Source organism: Podarcis cretensis (genome assembly GCF_951804945.1).
Source record: "Podarcis cretensis genome assembly, chromosome: 8".
In the NCBI taxonomy this organism is placed as follows: domain Eukaryota; kingdom Metazoa; phylum Chordata; class Lepidosauria; order Squamata; family Lacertidae; genus Podarcis; species Podarcis cretensis.
Genome location: NC_137177.1, coordinates 77,466,516 through 77,485,378, shown reverse-complemented (window position 1 = coordinate 77,485,378; position 18,863 = coordinate 77,466,516). Strand labels below are relative to the sequence as shown.

At 45.3% G+C, this 18,863-nt stretch overlaps 2 protein-coding genes across 2 annotated transcripts in view; one reads left to right on the top strand and one right to left on the bottom strand.

Moving 5' to 3' along the window:
- The window catches only part of PEX14 (peroxisomal biogenesis factor 14), a 150,050-nt gene extending 145,674 nt beyond the window's left edge, over positions 1-4,376 (bottom strand). Inside the window, exon 1 of the mRNA XM_079987163.1 lies at positions 4,280-4,376. Within this exon, the coding sequence (XP_079843289.1) occupies positions 4,280-4,351 (72 nt within the window). The 5' untranslated portion in view covers positions 4,352-4,376. The remainder of the gene's footprint in view (positions 1-4,279) is intronic.
- Positions 4,377-6,043: 1,667 nt separating this feature from the next.
- Positions 6,044-13,763, top strand: DFFA (DNA fragmentation factor subunit alpha). The gene is made up of 6 exons (XM_079987229.1): positions 6,044-6,207; positions 9,685-9,846; positions 11,252-11,394; positions 11,488-11,677; positions 11,793-11,962; positions 12,727-13,763. The coding sequence occupies exons 1-6, from the start codon at positions 6,096-6,098 to the stop codon at positions 12,928-12,930; spliced, it is 981 nt and encodes a 326-aa protein (XP_079843355.1). The 5' UTR covers positions 6,044-6,095; the 3' UTR covers positions 12,931-13,763.
- Positions 13,764-18,863: the final 5,100 nt, after the last annotated feature.

The following is an 18,863-nucleotide window of genomic DNA, read 5'->3' as shown; positions in this document are numbered from 1 at the left end:
GGATGATCGGAGTTGTAGTCCAGCAACATCTGCAAGGCTGGAGATTGCTCACCCCTGTTCCTAAATGGGTGAAAGGCTTTATACTGCTATGCATGCCAAGAAGGAATGGCTTTTACCAGGTGACTTCCTGCCTGGCCTTCAAAAAACCAGAGAAGAGGCACTATGCACAAAAATTAGCAGATTTGAGCTCACACAGTGCATATTATGTCCTCACACACCAAGGTTTGTATAGAAAATGAGCAACTATGCACACAGAGGAGACATCTACTTAACAAATGGCAATAACAGTAATGAAAATAAGAATGGGAAACCTTTTTCAGCCCAAGGGCCACATTCTGTTCTGTGAAACATTCTGAGGGCCACATGTTGGGGCTTGGCAGAGCAAGAGGCAAAAGTGGACGGAACAACAAATGTAAATTCTACCTCTGTGACGTGGGATAGTTTCTACATACAAACACCCTTCTCTAGCTCCCATCCGGGCAGCCAAGAGGCACTATCAGAGCTCAAGGACACATTCCAGCCAGGCCAAAACACTCAGGGTGTGACACAGACAGTGGGGCTCAGGAGAGAGGCGAAGTTCCAAGAACTTGACAGAGATGTCTGGAAGGCTACAGTTGGCCTCTAGGGATGAGGTTCCCCACCTTTGATGTAAAAAGAGCCACAATGCATCAGATCGAGGCTCCCCCAGCCTAGCATCAGGCTGCGCATGGTAGCTAACCAAACAGCCCTCAGGGAAGCCCACAAAAGGGGTTGAAGCTAAGGTTGGTTGTTGGCATACATCTGTCTCGAGAGCCAATATAGTGTGCCTCCAGGGGTTAAGTTGAACCTCTGTGTTAGCTGCACTGAAGTGCCCTCCCCTGGGTGCAAGCCTGGGCAGTGTGTATGGAGGTCCTGGACAACCCTAATGCCCTTTTGACCTCACTGATGTGATTCAAAGGAAAGCAGAGCAATATGTTTGGCACCAGCTTGGCTGCAGGAGTTGCCAGAAGGAGGCGTACAAGGCACTACCCAACCGTCTTAGGGACTCCACTGCGTATTTGTGTAGGGTTTACCGTATTTTTCGCCCTATAGGACGCACTTTTTCCCCTCCAAAAATGAAGGGGAAATGTGTGTGCGTCCTATGGGGCGAATGCAGGCTTTCGCTGAAGCCTGGAGAGTGAGAGGGGTCGGTGCGCACCGACCCCTCTCGCTCTGCAGGCTTCGCGGACCTCTCCGCAAGCAGCGGGAGCGCTCCCGCTGCTTGCGGAGAGTTGCCTGCATGCAGAAGCCTGCGCGCGCTGAGCTCAGCGCGTCCAGGTTTCGCGGACCTCTCCGCAAGCAGCGGGAGCGCTCCCGCTGCTTGCGGAGAGTTGCCTGCATGCCGAAGCCTGTGTGCGCTGATCTCAGCGCGTCCAGGCTTCGCGGACCTCTCTGCAAGCAGCGGGAGCCAGCGCTGGGCTCCCACGGCTTGCAGAGAGCTGCCTGTTTGGGGGCTGGGGTGGGGGAAGCTCGGGCCTCCCCCACCCCAGCCCCGCACCTGGGGGGGGAAATAATTTTTTCCCTTTATTTCCCCCCCAAAAAATTAGGTGCGCCTTATGGGACGGTGCGTCCTATAGGGCGAAAAATACGGTACTTTACTTTCTTCTCCCAAACATATCCTGCAAAGCAGTGGAGGTTTAGGATCAGAGATTTCCTTCTCCTAGATGGACTACCATCCCAGGTTGACAAGGCCCTTCTGTCCCTATTAAAGCTACAATTTCCACCCCTCTGCCTGTCCACCAGCAACTGGAATTCAGAGATATGTCATCTCTGAACACTGGTGGTTGGTTTCATTTATTCCCTCTTACTATACTACCTGAAAGTTCTTGAAGCAGCTTACAACAGATTGATTCCTGGCAGCTATCATGGATATGACATTATAGTTCACAAACAGCCCATGTGCTGCTTTCTGAAAGATGATGGTCAGCTACTTCCATCACCCCCAGCTGGCACGGCCAATGCTCAGGCATGATGGGAGTTGTAGTCAACACAGAACAGTAAAAACATAGGCATCTGCCTTATGCCAAGTCAGAGCACTGGTCTATCTAACTCAGCATTGTCTACACATCGACTGGAAGCAGCTCTCCAGGGTTTCAGTCACAGATCTCTCCCAGCCCTACCTGGGGATTGAACCTAGAATCTTCAACACTGAAGGCAGATACTCTACCGCTGACCTACGGGCCTTCTGCCAAAATTAGTCCAGCAACATCTGGATGGCACCATGTTGGCTACTGCCGGCATGTACTGTTTCAGCCTTCTCCAACCAGGTGTCCTCCAGAAGCAGCTAGACTCCCAACACCATCCCTGACCATTGTGCCTGCTGGCTGTGGGGCTGATGGGAACTTGAATCAAGGAACACCAAGAAGACCACAGCTTACTCAATCCCTCCTCTAAGATGGCGATGCCAGGGATCGAACATGGAATCCTTGCCATGCAACAGGTGTGCTCTGTCACTGAGCTCTCTCAAGAGGTGTGCAACAAGTGCGTTTTGCATACCTGTTTGGCAGGAGGGTGAAGAGGAATTATGGAGATGCCAGATGCAGACAGAAGTGGCAGAGAGGAAACTTTCCCCCCAATACAGCCCCTCTTAATATTATTTTACATATGCAAGGAAAAGATTACAAGGCCAACCTGTTCTCCTTGCTCCATGTGTGTAGGAGGAATGCAGGAATTATAGATGAGTTTCCCCAGAGCTGGGAGGGGCCTGGAGAAAACATAAGCTCCCCACCATTTTTGCCTATCCCAAGGGGGGGGGGCGGAGTCTAGACTAAACAATACCCCCTTCCTTCTTCACACATTATGGAGCAACAGATACCTACCTACTTCCTCTTCAGGAAGGCCACAGAATCACAACATGGGATTTCTCTCCCATTGCTTTTGAATTTTTTTTTTGGGGGGGGGTGAGAGAAGCCAATACAGAAAGAGGAGGGGGGTAACTAGCAATGCACACATCTTTACTCTGACCCCAATTAGGTGTAAAGAGCACACACCTCCTTCCCCACTTACACCCCCAAAGTCCACTTCTGATTTCTTCACCACCACCAGGGGTGGGGGTATAAACAGACACTCCTTTTAGTCAGTGTTCGAAACTCCCATTGTTCTAGAAGCATTTTGCGACAGGGGATTTCATTAGCAGGAGCAGTTTCTGAGCTCTGGGCACAGTACTAAGTCTAAGATTTCAAATTAAAACTGTAGAGTGGAAGGAAAGGAGGACCTTTTTCTGCCTCCCCACTTCCAGCTACTCTATGAAGACTGGAGAACAGACTCTCTTAAGAATATTAGGGGGGTGGGCAGGGGAAGAACTAGACCATGTGAAAAATGAACATAAGATTTTAGCTGCAGTTCATTCATTTCCAGCTTTGCATTCTTGTTATATAAAAAAGCATGCCTATACATTCCATTGTTGTGCCCATAACCTAGCTTTAAGGTGCCATTTAGCTCCTAGCTTTCATATCTCAGTTTCGAACCCTGCTTTTAGTCATTGTTCCCCTAGCCTTTTCTTTTCTTTTTTTAATGGGGAGGGACATAAAAGAATGGGCAGCAAATAGCCCCCTACCCTCCCCCCCCCAAAAAATGGGCAGAAAGCACCCACATCCTGCTACCCCTGGGAGAAAAACAGACACTCCTTTTTGCCATTCCTCCCTTAACCTTAAAAAGGGGGGGGCAAAAGGAGTGGGCAACTACTAGCCCTCCCTGCCCCCATTTATAGGGCGAAAGACACCCCCTCCTCCAACCCCTGGAAACACTCCTTTTAGACATTCCTCCCCTACCTTTTTAATTGGGGGAGGGCTATAAAAAGCGGGAACGAACCCCTTCACATTATAGGGTTTTATAAGGCAGCTGCCCCCTATCTCCCCACTAATTAAAGGGCAAAGGGCACCCCCCTAATTAGAGGGCAAAAGGGCACTCACCTCCTGTAATCCCTGAGATTGGGGGGGGGGGTGGATCAGAAAATCCCACTGAAGGGATTTTCTCCCTTCACGGGAGGAGTGGGAATGAAAGAAGGTGAGGTGGCAAATGGACTCCCTCCCTTCCCCCCCCCCTCGCCCAGTTATGGGGCAAAGGCCACGCACCACCAGCTCCTTCCTCACTGAGGGCACAGGGACCTCTCTATTTGGGGGGTGCCCCATGCTTTTGAAAGAGGGAGGGCAGCAGGGGCAGGCCCTGCGACTGCTGCCCCCCCCTTCCACATCCTGCCCACACAAGTGTCCTTGTGAGGAGGGGGTCCCGGGGCGCCTCCCTCCTCCGACCCCCCGCTTACCTGCCCAGGTTGCTCTCCTTGCTCGGAGGAGGCCATGTTTCCAGACCCGGCTAATCGATCCTCGGATGCCATGGATGCTGAAGAGGGAAGGCGGCCGATGGAGGCGGAAGCAGCCGAGCTCCGAGTTGCCGATCGACGAGGGAGAAGTCGCTGGCTCTTTGCCTTCCTCTCCTTGCGAAATTTGCAGGGGGTTTAATTTAAACCTGACGGCGGCAAGGAGGGGATAAGGGCTCGTTTGGTGGTTAGCGCGATCCTGAGCATGTCTGCTTAGAAATGCACAAGCTGCCTTATGCTTAATCAGGCCTCTGGCCCATCTGCACTTTGGTGTTGCCTGCACTGGCTGGCAGGGGCTCTTCAGGGTTTCAGGCAGGAGGCATCCCATGCTGCTCTGGGGATTGAACCTGGGGAGCTTCTGCAGGCAAAGCAGGTGCTCCACCGGCCCTTCCCTTAAGACAGTGGTTCTCAAACTTCTCCCCCCTTCCAGGCACACTTTCAGAATAAAAATTAGTTCGCGCCACACAGGGTTTTTAATTGATAAGAAATACACTGGAAAAGAAAACTAAGCAACTCCCAGCAGTGCTCGATTTATAACATAAGAGAACAACTAGTTTAGAATATGGCAATGGGATATCCAGAAAGAATAAAACAGTGCAGCTGCATAAGAACATTAATCACTGCCCTGACTGGCAGCAGCTCTCCCAAGGATTCAGGCAGAGGGTCTCTCCTCCCAGACAGTCCTGCCTTGGAGATGCTGAAGGTTGAACTTGAATTAATGAATGTTAGAAATTAATGAATGTTAGAAGGATGTTGGAATGAAGTTATGTGGTTTTAGCAGAAATGTTATAAGGGTTTAGGAAAAAAATAGACTGTTAATTGGTGAAAGGAGGGAAAGTAAAGTTACATCATATTGAGATAAATTACAGAACAAAAATTGGAGAAGATGGAAAGGATTTGCTGAAATAGTTAACCGAATTAGAATACAAAAAGGGAGGTGTGAGGAGGTCAAGGAAACAAGCAAATGAAAGATAAGTTCTGGGAAGATTAGTTGTGTTTTTTTTTCTTTTCTTCTTTTTTCCTTATTGTGATGTGTTGTTTTGTTTTTGTTTAATATGGTGTTATTACTTTTACTTTTGCTTTTTGTAACCCTTAAAATTTTTAATAAATATTATTATTTTTTTAAAAAAAGGTTGACCTTGGAACCTTCCACATATAAAGTAGACCCTGTACTGCTGAAAGAAGCGTCATGTGTGACCTCCCCGATATTATTAAGAGCTCAAATAGTCATGGGTGTGCGATAAAAGGATGTACGGAAGGGAGCCCACAAAAGACAACTGTACAAACACAGCTATGCCTTCGTAGTTCATACTCCCTATAGTTCTTCAAAGCCACGAGATTTTATTTCCAGTTAAATAATTCAACTTTAGGGTTACAAAGTATCCCCGTTCCCGCTTGAAGCAAGTACTGTACTGGCCAATTTGATAGTATGAAGCGAATGAATATGTAAACTTATCTTTGAACTGGAGACTTCGAAGAGATGCTGGCTGAGGGAGAAATAAATTAATGGGATTTCTTGCTTTGTCACCTCAAAATCGGGATTAGTTTAATTAGATGGATGAGAACTACATTTCCCATCGTGCAAAGAGGCGGGTTTGCAGTCAAGAGGCTAGAGTGCGGAATGAATTTGGGAAGAGAACTACATTTCCCAGGCTGCATCAGCAAAGCGAGCTCTGCTCCGATTGGTTGCCTGCAAAGAGCGGTCTGAGACTTTCTCTATCTAACAGCCTTCTTTATAGCAGAGCCGAACACAAGCAAAGCGATGGCGGCTGGTTCCAGGCTTCCCCAGTTGAAGCAATGCCTTATCAGGCAGAATGGCCAACAGGAGCAGCACGGGGTGGCGGCCTCCTGCCTCCGGGAGCTGCGAAGCAAAGGTAAGCGGGTTTTTCCCTCTCCCCTCCTCTTTTTACAGAGGCAGAGATTCCACAGGTGAAGCTTCCCCATATCAGTTTTCCTGGGTATTGAAAGCTGCACCGGTTGAATTTCGGTCTGGGATGCATCTTTAAAAGAGGATCTTACCTAGGGCGGTGGGGAGGTGGAAGCCCGGGAGAACAGCAGTAACTTTAACAACAAAAAGTCAAAATAGTTTTGTGGTACCAGAAAGATTAATGAATTTATTGTGGAATAAGTTTTCCTGGATCAGTGTCTGCTTCATCAGATGCATAAACTATTATCCAAAGTTGACAAGAATGTCTCCTCTCTCTCTCTCTCTCTCACTCTCTCTCACACACACAACACACACATCACAGTTGTATTTCCCTGCAGGATTACAGTTCATAAATCTAATGGACTTTGCTCCACAACATCATAAATCATACTTAATCATAAATTTGCTGGCCTGTCAAGTACTGTCAGTTTTGCCACCCCTCTGGTTTTATTTTTTCCAACCAGGTTTCAATAAAGCATATATTTTTTTAGATTATGTAATAATAGTAAAACAGTATACCAGATATGAATTAGAATCCTAAATCCTGATATTTCTTTTCTTTTCCTTCTAACTTGCAATTAAAATGAGATAGCAGTTTTAAATAAATAACTCCAAACTGGTTTGGGTAAGTGAGGAACGGAAGAGGAGCTGGGGTCTCAGTATAGAATCATGGTGCCCTCAGATAGCCCAGCTGATAGCTTCCAAAGTTCCCTGGCCCTCAAATTTTAGAGGGTTAGTTTTGCCTTTTCTTGGTGGTTGTTTGGGGGCGGGGGTACCTGTTTCTTGTGGGGGTGTTGTTTCCTTCTTTTTCTGTTTCATCTTTTTTTGGTAGAGGGTTTTGCCTGTAGGAGGGAGGTATGAGCATTAATAATTTTTCTTCTGTGAAATGGGTATTTTTTTGTGATGCCCACAAATGTACCCCCAGGCCCAAAGAGAGGGGTTGGGAGGCTCTGGTCTCCCAATGCAGTCTCATTTGGAATATCGTGGGCCGTTCGGCCACCCCTTCTGAAAAAAATTAAAATGTCAAGGAAATAGTGTGAAAGGTACAGAAAAGCAGGGCCAGTCTACTCATGAGACAAAGTGAGACAACCGCCTCGGGCGGCAGGATCCAGAGGGGAATACATTGCCTGCTGCTGCTGTCACAGTGTCCGTGACAGCAGCATGCAGTGCATTGTGCATTCCCCTCTGGATCCTGTTACTTGAGGAGGGCAGATCTGCTGCCTCTTTGGCACACGCCACCCAGCTCAAAATGTTGCCTTTACAGTAGCCTCTTGGAGGTGCTGCTGGTCTCCTCCTTCCTTTGTTCCCTATTTAGAACTTTATTTATCCCTTGTTCACCATATAGATCTTCACTCACCCCTTCTTCCTTGGCTGGAGAGGCATCATTTTGTGGTTTGCCTCAGATGTCAACAAGTCTTGGGCTGGCTATGGGGGGAAAGTCAACCAAAATGAGGCTGGGGCACTTTCCCTTCGAAGAGGGTCTAAAGATTTTGGGGCGTAATTGATTCTCAAGAATGCAATATTATTGCACTTATTATTGAGGGGAAGTGCGTGGAACAGGTCTCGGTGTTTCGATTTCTGGGAATGGAGTTGAGAGATGACCTAACCTGGGGAGAAAACGCTATCTCTGCCGCTTCGTACGCACCCCAGAAATGATCTCCTTCAGCTTCTGCCTTCTAGAAGAAGGTATAGGGTTATAAAGACCAGGACTAGCCACCCGAGAAACAGTTTCTACGCAAATGCAATTCTGGTTCTAAACACAGCATAAGGGGTCTCTATAGTATAGTGTATTTTAAAATGGGGTTTCAGATGTTTTAGGGTTTTTTTGAATGTAGTTTTTAATTTCATTGTTCTGCATGGGACAATGACAATAAAGATATCGTATATCATATAATATCTATAAAGAACAAGAATTAAACTCTAGGGATTGGGCCCAGCCAGACAACGCAAGCAACCCATCTGGTCACTTGGGACATGCTAATGAAGGAGGACGCAAACTGGATAGATGGGCTAATTATTCCTTGCAGTGTCAGAGAGGAGCACAAGTTTTGTGGCCAGGTGCTGTGCAGAAACAGGTGTGCCTAATCCCGCTGAAATGTGAAGCACGCCTAACTGCATAGAATCAAGGCACAGGAATCTTGTTGCAAGGGGTTCCACAGTGCAGCGTTTGGACCATGCAGCGAAGCCACTTGAAGAAACAAAATCGATTGGGGAGGGCAGAATGTAATAAAGCCTGGGTGTTCTGAAAGAGGAGCTTACGAGAAGAAAAGGCAGTAGACCTTCAAAAGGAAGTAAAAGAAAGAAGATGACCTAGTTGGGAGTCTTATGATTAAGGGGTGTGGACAAAACTCTTGTTAAAGCTCAATTGCATTAAAGAATTCTAATCTCCATTGGTGGGGATGGAAGCTCTTACTGAACCTGTGTTACTTGTGGCTCCCAGGCATTTAGAATTGCCCTGCAGCCTTCTAATACAGAATTGTGCACTGCAAATTACACACAGCTGACCTGCAAGCTTTTGTGGTGAAAGCTCTCATTCCTGCATAGCCCTGGGCAAGGAAGGCCACAGAAGTTACTTGACCTCACCCCCTATGTTTTCCCCCTATCTGCATTAGTCACTTGTGCCATGTCATCTCAATTAGTGGCTCCCAATCAGTGGATCACTTAACGATTTCTCTGCCTGTTTTAGCAATTGCAATGGCACTGTGCTAGACGCCATATGATTTTTAATTGTATTTTTATTACTGCTTTTACTTCTGATACTGTTTATTGTATTACAATAAAAGCAGCAATAAAAAATACAATTTAAAAGCAATTTGATGTGGCCATTTCCTGTCTTCAAACGCAGATCCACAGGCACACAAACCACCTGAATGAAACTCATAGACCACCGCTGGTCCATAGTCCACTGTTTTGGAACCCCTGGTCTAAATGGAAAATAACAGACTCTCAGTTTACAAAGGTTTCCCTTCGTTCACCTGGATTCACTGGTTGTTTGCCCTTGGAGTGTAGCTATTTACAAAGAACCTTTTAGCGTTGTACAATTTGACAAGAGGATACCTGCAACACTTTTCATAATAAATTTGATGTGAGATAAAAATTGTATTTTCCTATTCCTGGTTTTATTGTTAGTGCCAGAGGGGAGAGAAAAGGGCAAACATGTGTTTGTATAAATAAAGTTAAATACACTTTCCACAGAAACTGTTGTATGCCATTGGAGCCAAGACTTTCTGCACTGTCGTGGTGACTCTTTAGGAACATAGGAGCGTCTGCACTGACCTGCAGCAGCTCCCTAGGGTTGCCAGGTGACATCCCAAGCCTTACCTGGAGACGCCAGGGATTGAACCAGGGACCTTCTGTATGCAATAATAATAATAATAATAATAATTATACCACCGAGCTATATGGAGTCTTCCCCTTTCCACAGCCTGTGACCTCCTAGCAATTGACCAGGCCTCAGAGCCCATCACACTGGTACTGGCTGAGGATGGCACCATTGTGGATGACGAGGACTATTTTTTGTGTCTGCCGCCAAACACCAAGTTTGTGGCACTGGCAAAGGGCGAGAAGTGGTCCACCAGCAGCATAGGTAAGTGGAAGAGTTGAAGCTCTGTAGGATATGGATGCTGTGTGTAGGAGCAAATGAGGCCCTGGGCAAGAAGCACCTTTGTTGCTGCTGCCACCACTACCTCCACCCCCTTTAGGTTCTTCAACTTTTTAGAACAGGTAACGACTAATTTGCATGCTCCCAATTGACACACGGCCGCAATTGCGCACATCAGGAGCACAACCCCTACACAAAACAGTCATTGCCTTACCTTATTGTTGCACTTGCAGACCATCACATGCTTTTGGTGGATATTTGACACCTGCCACATAAGGCATTAATTTGCCTAGAGCAGGGATAGCCAACATGGTACCTTCCCGATGTTGCTGGACCACAGCTCCCATCATCCCTGACCCATGGCCAAGCTGGCTGAGGCGGATGGGACTTGTAGTCCAGCAACATCTGGAGGGGCACCAGTTTCCCACTCCTGTTCCATGCTCTTAGCACTAGAGCTCTTGAACATCCATTGAGCGCTGGAAGATTCAGGACAGATAAAAGAAAGTACTTCTCCATGCAGCATAGTCGGGACTCATTTCCACAGGAGGCAGCGATGACCATCAACTTGGATGGCATTAAAAAAGGATTGGACAAATTCACAGAGGGCAAAGTTGCAACTAGGCATGATGCTTATGCTGTGCCCTCCGCAGTTGGAGGCAGAAATATTTCTGAATACCAGTTGCAGGAAGCCACAGGAGGGGAGTGTTCTTGCGCTCGAGTCCTGCTTGTGGGTTTCCCACAGGCATCTGGTTGGCCAGGGATGATGCTGCACTAGGTGGGCCACTGGCCTAACCCAGCACAGCTCTTCTTATGCTCTTATGTTATTTTAACCCTGATTAACTTAGGCTTAAGGGACGTGGGTGGCACTGTGGGTTAAATCACAGAGCCTAGGACTTGCCGATCAGAAGGTCGGCGGTTTGAATCCCCATGACGGGGTGAGCTCCCGTTGCTCGGTCCCTGCTCCTGCCAACCTAGCAGTTCGAAAGCACGTCAAAGTGCAAGTAGATAAATAGGTAGCGCTCCAGCGGGAAGGTAAACGGCGTTTCCATGCACTGCTCTGGTTCGCCAGAAGCGGCTTAGTCATGCTGTACGCCGGCTCCCTCGGCCAATAAAGCGAGATGAGTGCCGCAACCCCAGAGTCAGCCACGACTGGACCTAATGGTCAGGGGTCCCTTTACCTTTAACTTAGGCTTAGCTCAGTGTGGCAGTAAAAAGGACCAGGGAGGAGAACAGTGGCTGCAAGTTCCTCTCCAGGAGTCCCCACATTTGCAGAGCATCACTATAGCTTGGCCTACAGTGTTATGCGAACAAGCTGATTACTTTGTGAATTTTGGCATAAACCTGCTTAATAAGCTTTACCTTTGCACTTATAACTGTGGCTCTTTTTCAGATGGGGGCACAGCTTGGCTCAAGGAAGATGTTGCAGACGTTGACAGAGTGGACGGTGGTGGTGGAGAGAAGTGGAGGCAACTGGCCAGACAACTGAAGGATGACCTCTCCACCATCATCTTGATGTCCGAGGAAGACCTCCAGGTAAAGGAAGGGCCATGTGCCTTTGGCCACAGGGTGGGGGGAGTGAGAATCCTTCACCTTTGCTGTAAGAGGATGGACCTCATCTAATTCTAGGTGCTCATCGATGTGCCATGCTCTGACCTGGCTCAAGAGCTTTCTGAGAACCAGCCCAAAATCCAGACTCTGCAAGACACCCTTCAGCAGGTGCTGGACAGGCGGGAAGAGGAACGGCAATCCCGGCAGCTTCTGGAACTCTACCTGCAAGCATTGAAAAACGAGGACCACATTGTACCCAAAGCAGAAGGTAATGAGGCTGTTGGCTGAGGCTCGTTTCTCAACAAACCATGCCAGAGTGAAGAAAGAGGGGCAATATGATGGTCCCTTTACCTTTATGAATTATTTTAATCATCATTACCTAGAGCCAGGATCAGAGGAAACTGCCATGGACGAAACAGACGTGGTTGACGCTGGGAGCAGCAGCAGCAGCAGCAGAAGTGCTGGTAACAGGGTTCCACTCAGCAGCCATGTTCGGACCACACTTAAAGAGAAGTCTGCCCCAGAACTTGGCCTGGCAAGTCAGGACTTAGAGGTGAGTCCACACAGAGTTCTTTCCCTTTGTTGTGCCTGGATTCCAAATTAAATAAAATCTCCATGGAAAGAGGATAAAGCATTTGGGAACCAATGCAGTCAAGATTTATTCTAAAAGAGGGTGGGGCCAGGTGAACAAACACACAGCCAGAATTGGGTTAATATCACTCTCTCCCTCTAGTCCATTTGTCTTCCAAGGTTCCAAATTCCACCTTCTCTGAGGCCCTAAGCTATTTGGAGCTGAATCTGCCACTCTTCCCGTTTTTGTTTAAACTGGATTTTCCAGTCAGCACCACATAAAGATGTTTGTCCTTCTCTTCAGCTCTTAAAATGTTTTTAAGTTTAAAGCTTTTAGGCATTGATCTCGTTGTTTTAAAACAAAAACAACTTTTGGTTCCCAGTGTTGTTTTTGTTTAATGTGTTTATATTGTATTTTTTGATAACACTCCTTTCCTGCAATCCTACCATGAAGGATAGTATAGAAAGTCTTAAAAATTAAATTAAAAATAGAACCAACACAAAAAGCTTCCTTGCACCAGTTCAAACCATCTATCAATCTAGGCTGCTGATGTCTAGCAAGGTCCTCTCTCGTTACCAGTTCTGGGAACATCTTTGAGAGTAGAAATGTCCAAGGATTAAACCTCATGCATGTAAATCTTATCCCCTGCCACCAAGCCATGTGGCAGGGGAGCCAATGATGAATCTGACATATCTTACACAGCTTGGTCCTGAGTGGTAGATTCTTCTTTCCTTTCTCTGTTGCAGCTGGTATACAAAGCAAACCCAGAAGCTCTTGCTCTGACCCTGAACTGGGACAAGCCGAAGACAGAGGCCTTGCAGCAAGCCTGTGGGGAGGAACTTTCAAGGCGCCTACAGCAGGTTCACGCCCTAAACTCCTTGAGGAGCATGTCCAAGGGCAAGAAAAAGTTGCCATGGGGGGACTGGTTGAGTTCCAAACGCAAGAAATAAGGAGGCCTTGGGAGTCCAGGTTTGGACACATCGATGAGTTTTCTGTGCCTCTACAAACTGAACACCATGTGAGCACAGAAATTCTAACCAGGACATTGTTCACTAGACTCTGCATCATTCTGTGTGGAGAAAAAGTCTTTGCATTTCTACAAAGCACTGCAGTATACCAACTGCCAAATTAGGGGGCTGAGATTATTTCACGCACATGCTATGAGGGCCTGCTGGAATCCTTAAAAGATTGTGATATATATTTGTTTAAGTATACAGCGAGGAAAAACTAAAAAAAAAACCTATCTCCTTTATGCTTACAGGTGGTGCTGTTAAGTTGCTACCATGATTAATTTCTGGCTTTGGCACTGGCCCAACGCCCTAGAGTTTATGGGTCCTGTCTTTTTGTGCCTGATCACCTTTTGCCTTACCTTCCTGCTTTTTGATGCTTCCTTGCTGCTAGAACATCACACTCCATTACAAATATATACAAAGCGTGCATTTTAGTGGCACGTTGCATGCTGTAGTAGAATGCAGCCAAACATCTTGTATTCCAAAGCCACGCTTGCAAAGTGGCCCCCAACTGGTAGCTCTCCTTCTCTTGCCTCAGTGCCTGTGCCATTTCTATGAGATTCCGTCTGTTTATGAGGATGACTTTAAGAAAACAATAATCTGACTTTCTGGGGCATTCCAGCTGAGACTATAACCTGCATAAAGTATCATGGGATAGTCACCACTCCTATTAGCAATAAATTCGACTAGTTAGCTTTTTTTGTTTGTTTTTCTAAAAACAAAAACCCTATTTAACCCTACATTTGCCTAGTATTAAAACTTTTGTATTATTATATATGTTTCTGCCTGCTATCTGTGCTACTGGTTTTTTAAGCTTCGGTATGTATGTCTTTGGATACAAATCCCAATTGCTTAGTATATGGGTCAGCCCCCTACAAAGAAGTAACAGATAAGATTAACTTCTGAAACTGCTATACAGTTCTCATGTATGTTTTCCCCCCCTCTAACACAGCAGAACAGTTTTCTCAAAAACAGTGCATGACATACATTCCTGAAATGGCCTTGGGGTTTTAATGATGAAATACAATCACGCAGATGGGAAGCTGAATTGTACAAATCAGACCGTTAGCCCAGTCTTGTTTATTTCTGAGTGGCAACAGCTCCCCAGGCCCTCAGCCCTTTAAGAGCCACCTGTCATGGATGCTTTAGCTAAGATTCCTGCACTGCAGGGGTTTGGACTTCTTCCAACTCCACAATTGTATAATTCTATGAACTCCTATCATCTCTGACCATTGGTCATGCTGGATTTGGAGTCCAGCAACATATGGAAGAGCCCAGATTTCCCCCAGCCATGTTTTAAAAGGACCCCCAAATTCAGACTTTCTTCAGCTTTGCCGCAACAAGAGAATCTGATCAGTGGGGAGGTGGTGGAGGAAGGGCAGTTAGTACCAGTGTCTGCCCAATTCACATACAGAAGAAAAAATTGTCCAGGTCAAGTTTACAAACTGAGCCAGAGGCACTACATGAAATGTTGCTAAGGAAAGAGGCACATGTAATCACATGTCCACGCTCTCTCTGGATAGAATACAGCACAAAGGTTGCGTATGCACACAGCAAAGTTTTATTTCAGAATCGAAAGGCTTATTTGTACTAGGGAGACAAGCTTAGCACTAGCAAACAGCAGAGGAAAGACAAGTTGGGACAACACTCTTTAGTGTGCTGGTGAGAATCTGTGAGGAACAGCTGAAGCTTTCCCCCAATATGTTTGTGTGTGTTGCTCATTCCTTCTCTCCCACAAAGATCGGCACGTCAATTCAAGGTTATGCAGCTTGGCAGAAAACACTTCACTATACCAGTGACTAGGCTGGTTGCTGCTTTGTGTTTGTTTGTTTGTGTGTGTGTGTGTGTGTTTTAATTTCCTAAAATTCTTTAACAAAAACATTTCAGGATCTGGTTTCCATGCTCCAATTTTAAATGAACAAAATGTTCTGAGAAACCAAGGCTGTGCTCTTAAACACACTTGTGAGAAGTGGAGATCCACAGGGCTTCTTTTGAAGTAAATGCATTTAACTCTCAGTCCTAACCATCTGTTGTTGGGGTATGTTGTACACATAAGAGTACAATGCAGTCATCTGCATTTTTAATGGAGTCAAAGAAATATAGGTAGAACTGCATTTATACTGTGATTTGGTGGAAGCCCAGAAAAACAACACAGGACTGAGGTTTCTAAGAATCTCAACTTAGAGGAAAAGTGGGATAAAAAATGTAATTAACAGAACAATTCTTGGGTTTTTTGTTTTGTTTTTTTTAATGGTACATGTCCATCTTACTCTCCAATGCTATAGGCAGCCCAAACACATCCACAACACAATTATAACAGCAAGGAGCATACATCTCTCTTTTGACATGGTGCACTAGCACGCCTAGTAATTGGTTGGAAATGTGTAGAAGTTATTTACAGGCAAATATACATGGAGTGTGCTTTATTTCACAGTCTGAATGAGATGGGGAACATCAGTTAAATGCCCTACGAACACATCTGCACACGAGTTGGGAGTTATGGGCATACTGATTTGGTTCTCTATGCACACATCTAATATCAACAAAAGGGAAAGGAGAAATTTTAAATTACATAGCAGCACTTGCTGCTCAAGGAGAGAAGTCACCGGTCATAGCCATCTCGAGTCCACTGGTGCTAGGGCAACATCCCAAGAAGTAATTTTCGTTAGCAGGAAGAGAAAGTCTTCCAGAAGAAGTTCTTACAGGGTGCCTTTTCCCGGGCTGGGGGCTGAGGATGAGGGGCTCTGTCTTCCCGAGAGCTGAGCCCAGCCTTTTCCTGCCTTGATAGTGGTGCCTCATTCGTACGAGATACCGAGTCGGCGAGTCCAGAAAGGAAAGCAAGCAGCTCACTTCTTTTTATGTCTGTCTGTGCCTGCGAATACTTGCAAATGAAGCAGAGGTGTATTAGGCATTATTGCAGAAATGCAGAACGGCAGGAATAGCTGGGAGAAGCACAAATTGAATGGTTTTACAAACACACACAGAGCATCAACTACTTTGGGCAAGATTAACACAGCTGAAATGAATTCAGTTTGAAATGCAGAATATGTTTCAGGTCTGCAGAGCCTTTGGCCCTCCAGATGTTGCTGAACTACAGCTCCCATCAGTCCTAACAAGTATGGCCAATGGCCATGGGTGATGGGAGTTGTATTTCAACAACTGGAGGGACAAAGGATCTCCATACTTGATTTAGTTGAACGAGTGCTAGAAGATTAAATCCGTAAGAACAAGCTGCATTCTATTGAGACAGGCCACTGGATCCATCTAGCTCTGTGGAATATCCTCTGACCAGTTCTCCAAGGTCTCATGTAGAGATCTTTCCTAGACCTGCTGGAGACTGGACCAGAGACCTAGCGCAAACAAAGCATGCACTCTGCCACTGAGCTTCCTTGTTCCATTTTCATGTGGGCTCTTTACCTACCTAGTGGGTTGAGTGTTGTATTTTGTGAGTCAGGATGTGCCATGGCAAGGGGACGGTTGAAGAGGGAAGGTATCCTTCACCCTAAAGATGTTTCAAAATGTGTTACTGTACTGTTTTAATTGGGGCGAGGATTTCATTTATTGCACTGTTGTATTTTATGAGTTTCATTGTTAGTTAAGATGCACATTGTCCTTGTTATTCTGTAAACTGCTTAGAAACAGTCATAAGTAGTAAGCAGTATATAAATATATTAAATAAAGAAACTAGGCATTTGTCTTCTTCAAGAGCAGAAGTGACAGAGATGAGTAATGATCTCCTATACTGATTTATATCCAGTTGACTGGTTGTCTTCTTTTTCTGCCTCACAACTGGAAGGGGGGAGAACTCCTTTTATGTCTTAATTTTCCAAGTCTTCAGTAAAATTGCAAACAAAACAAATTTCTAAAAGGAATTTTTTGTGCGCTTCCTTTTAAGGATAATTCCACTCTGGTCTTCTACTTCATTCATAAAGCTCTCATTAAAAATAACGACAAAGGCGATCAGCTAATAAACTATCAGGCTGCCACGTTGTAGCTCATCCAATAATTTGGATGAAAAATATCTTTTTAATGATCAATTTTATGAACTGTTTCTTGGATCTTTTTCAAGAGAGTGTATAGTAAATCAAGCACTCAAGAGTTGAAAACTCTTAAAACTGCTTCTTTAATGACCATTTTGAAAACCCCATAGCAGCATTCAATTATATTGATAAATGGGGGGCTTCAGATTTTCTTTTCTGTATTATTTAAAGCCGAGACATATACAATGGAAATCTGAGGGAGAGTTCATCAATAATACCTCAGCCAGCTCAGCTCTGCTCTCAATGGGCTTTGTTCTTTCCCATCAGTAAGCACAGTTTAAATTTTACACGTCTGCATTCTTTGAGTTTTTAGCAATTCTCATACATGGCTTTTATTCAAGCAAGTCCTACTCAGAGTAAACCCACTGAAATTAATGAACCCAAGTTAGTGGGTCTGCTCTTGGTAGGACTAGCATTGGATTCAACTTTTTGTTTCCGCAACACTGTCAGTAATCTTGTTAAAACCAAATGTTTGGAAGCTCTAGTTTTATTTTGTTAAAAAGTACTGGAAAGAGATCTGTACAGATTTCATTGTACAATGTCCCAAATCGCAACCCTGAAGACACATTTATAGTGCACAGTAAAAAGCAAACAGTTTCCTGCAATCAGAGGGATTTATTCGAGTCCTTCCTTGGAGATTTTTAAGCAGATGTTGGATAGCCATCTGTCATGGATACTTTAGTTGAGATTCCTGCATTGCAGAGGCTTGAGCTGGATGACCCTCGGGGTCCCTTCCAACTCTACAATTCTATTCTATATGGCTTAGTCTCACTGCATTTCCTACAAATTGCAGCTGAGGCTTTAGTTCTGTAAGAGAACTGTAGTCCCATACACCACTTTCTCTGAAGACCTACTGATTTCAGTTGGGCTTCCTTCCAAGTAAATGGGTGGCTTTGAACCGTACAGTGATTTGGGATAATACAAACTCAGGCTGTCTACTGATTAATTCATTTAAATGGTACCTAAATTCTCCGATCAATTTATATTCCCTCTCTGTGCTGCTTTGCAGTGTCTGTTTTGGACTGTAGATTCCTTGGGAGCAAAGACCTACCGTATTTTTCCATGTATAAGACTAGGTTTTTTTAAACAAAAAATTAGGTTTAAAATTGAGGCTCGTCTTACACACGGGTAGTGCTGAGGGGTGTTTTCTTAATTTGGAGTCCCCAAAAATAGGGCATCTTACATACGGGAAAATACGGTATTTCATCCTGCAATGTACCATGTTCTTTAAACTGTGTGCCAGCCATGTACAATTTCAGAGTAAACATGGGTTGTACTTTTAATAAAACCAAAGCTAAGAGGAAAGACCAGTTCAAATACTGTACTCTTTTCCCAAGTCACAGAACAGAAAAAAATAAAACAAAATCACCCAATACCCCCCTCCCAAAGCCACGCCAAAAATTATAATCTTTCTCTCTTTCCTGCCAATTAACAAGCTGCAATACCTTCTTACATAGGAGCAAGCCTCACTGAACTCAATAGGACCTGCTTCTGAGTAGCCATTTACAGGATTCCTGTCAAGCTTTCATTGATTATTCTATGATTAAAGCTTGCTCACATAATGGATGGAAGGCAAAGTAATTCCTGGCTGTGTTTTATATCAGTTGACTCCTAATTCTCAGCTTACCTTGCTGTCTTTCCACGCAAGTCCTTCTGGAACAGGAAGTGTAGCGGGTGCGGGACAGGAGTAGATCACCACCAGCAGAAACAGGCAGCGCATGAGGTGCACAAAGAGTGCCATCTGGTTCAGCTCTGCCAGGAGCTACTTGCTTGCAAGTTATATTCTGTACCTTTCCCCCCCGTTTTTAGGGGAGGGGGCGCACACTTAATGTT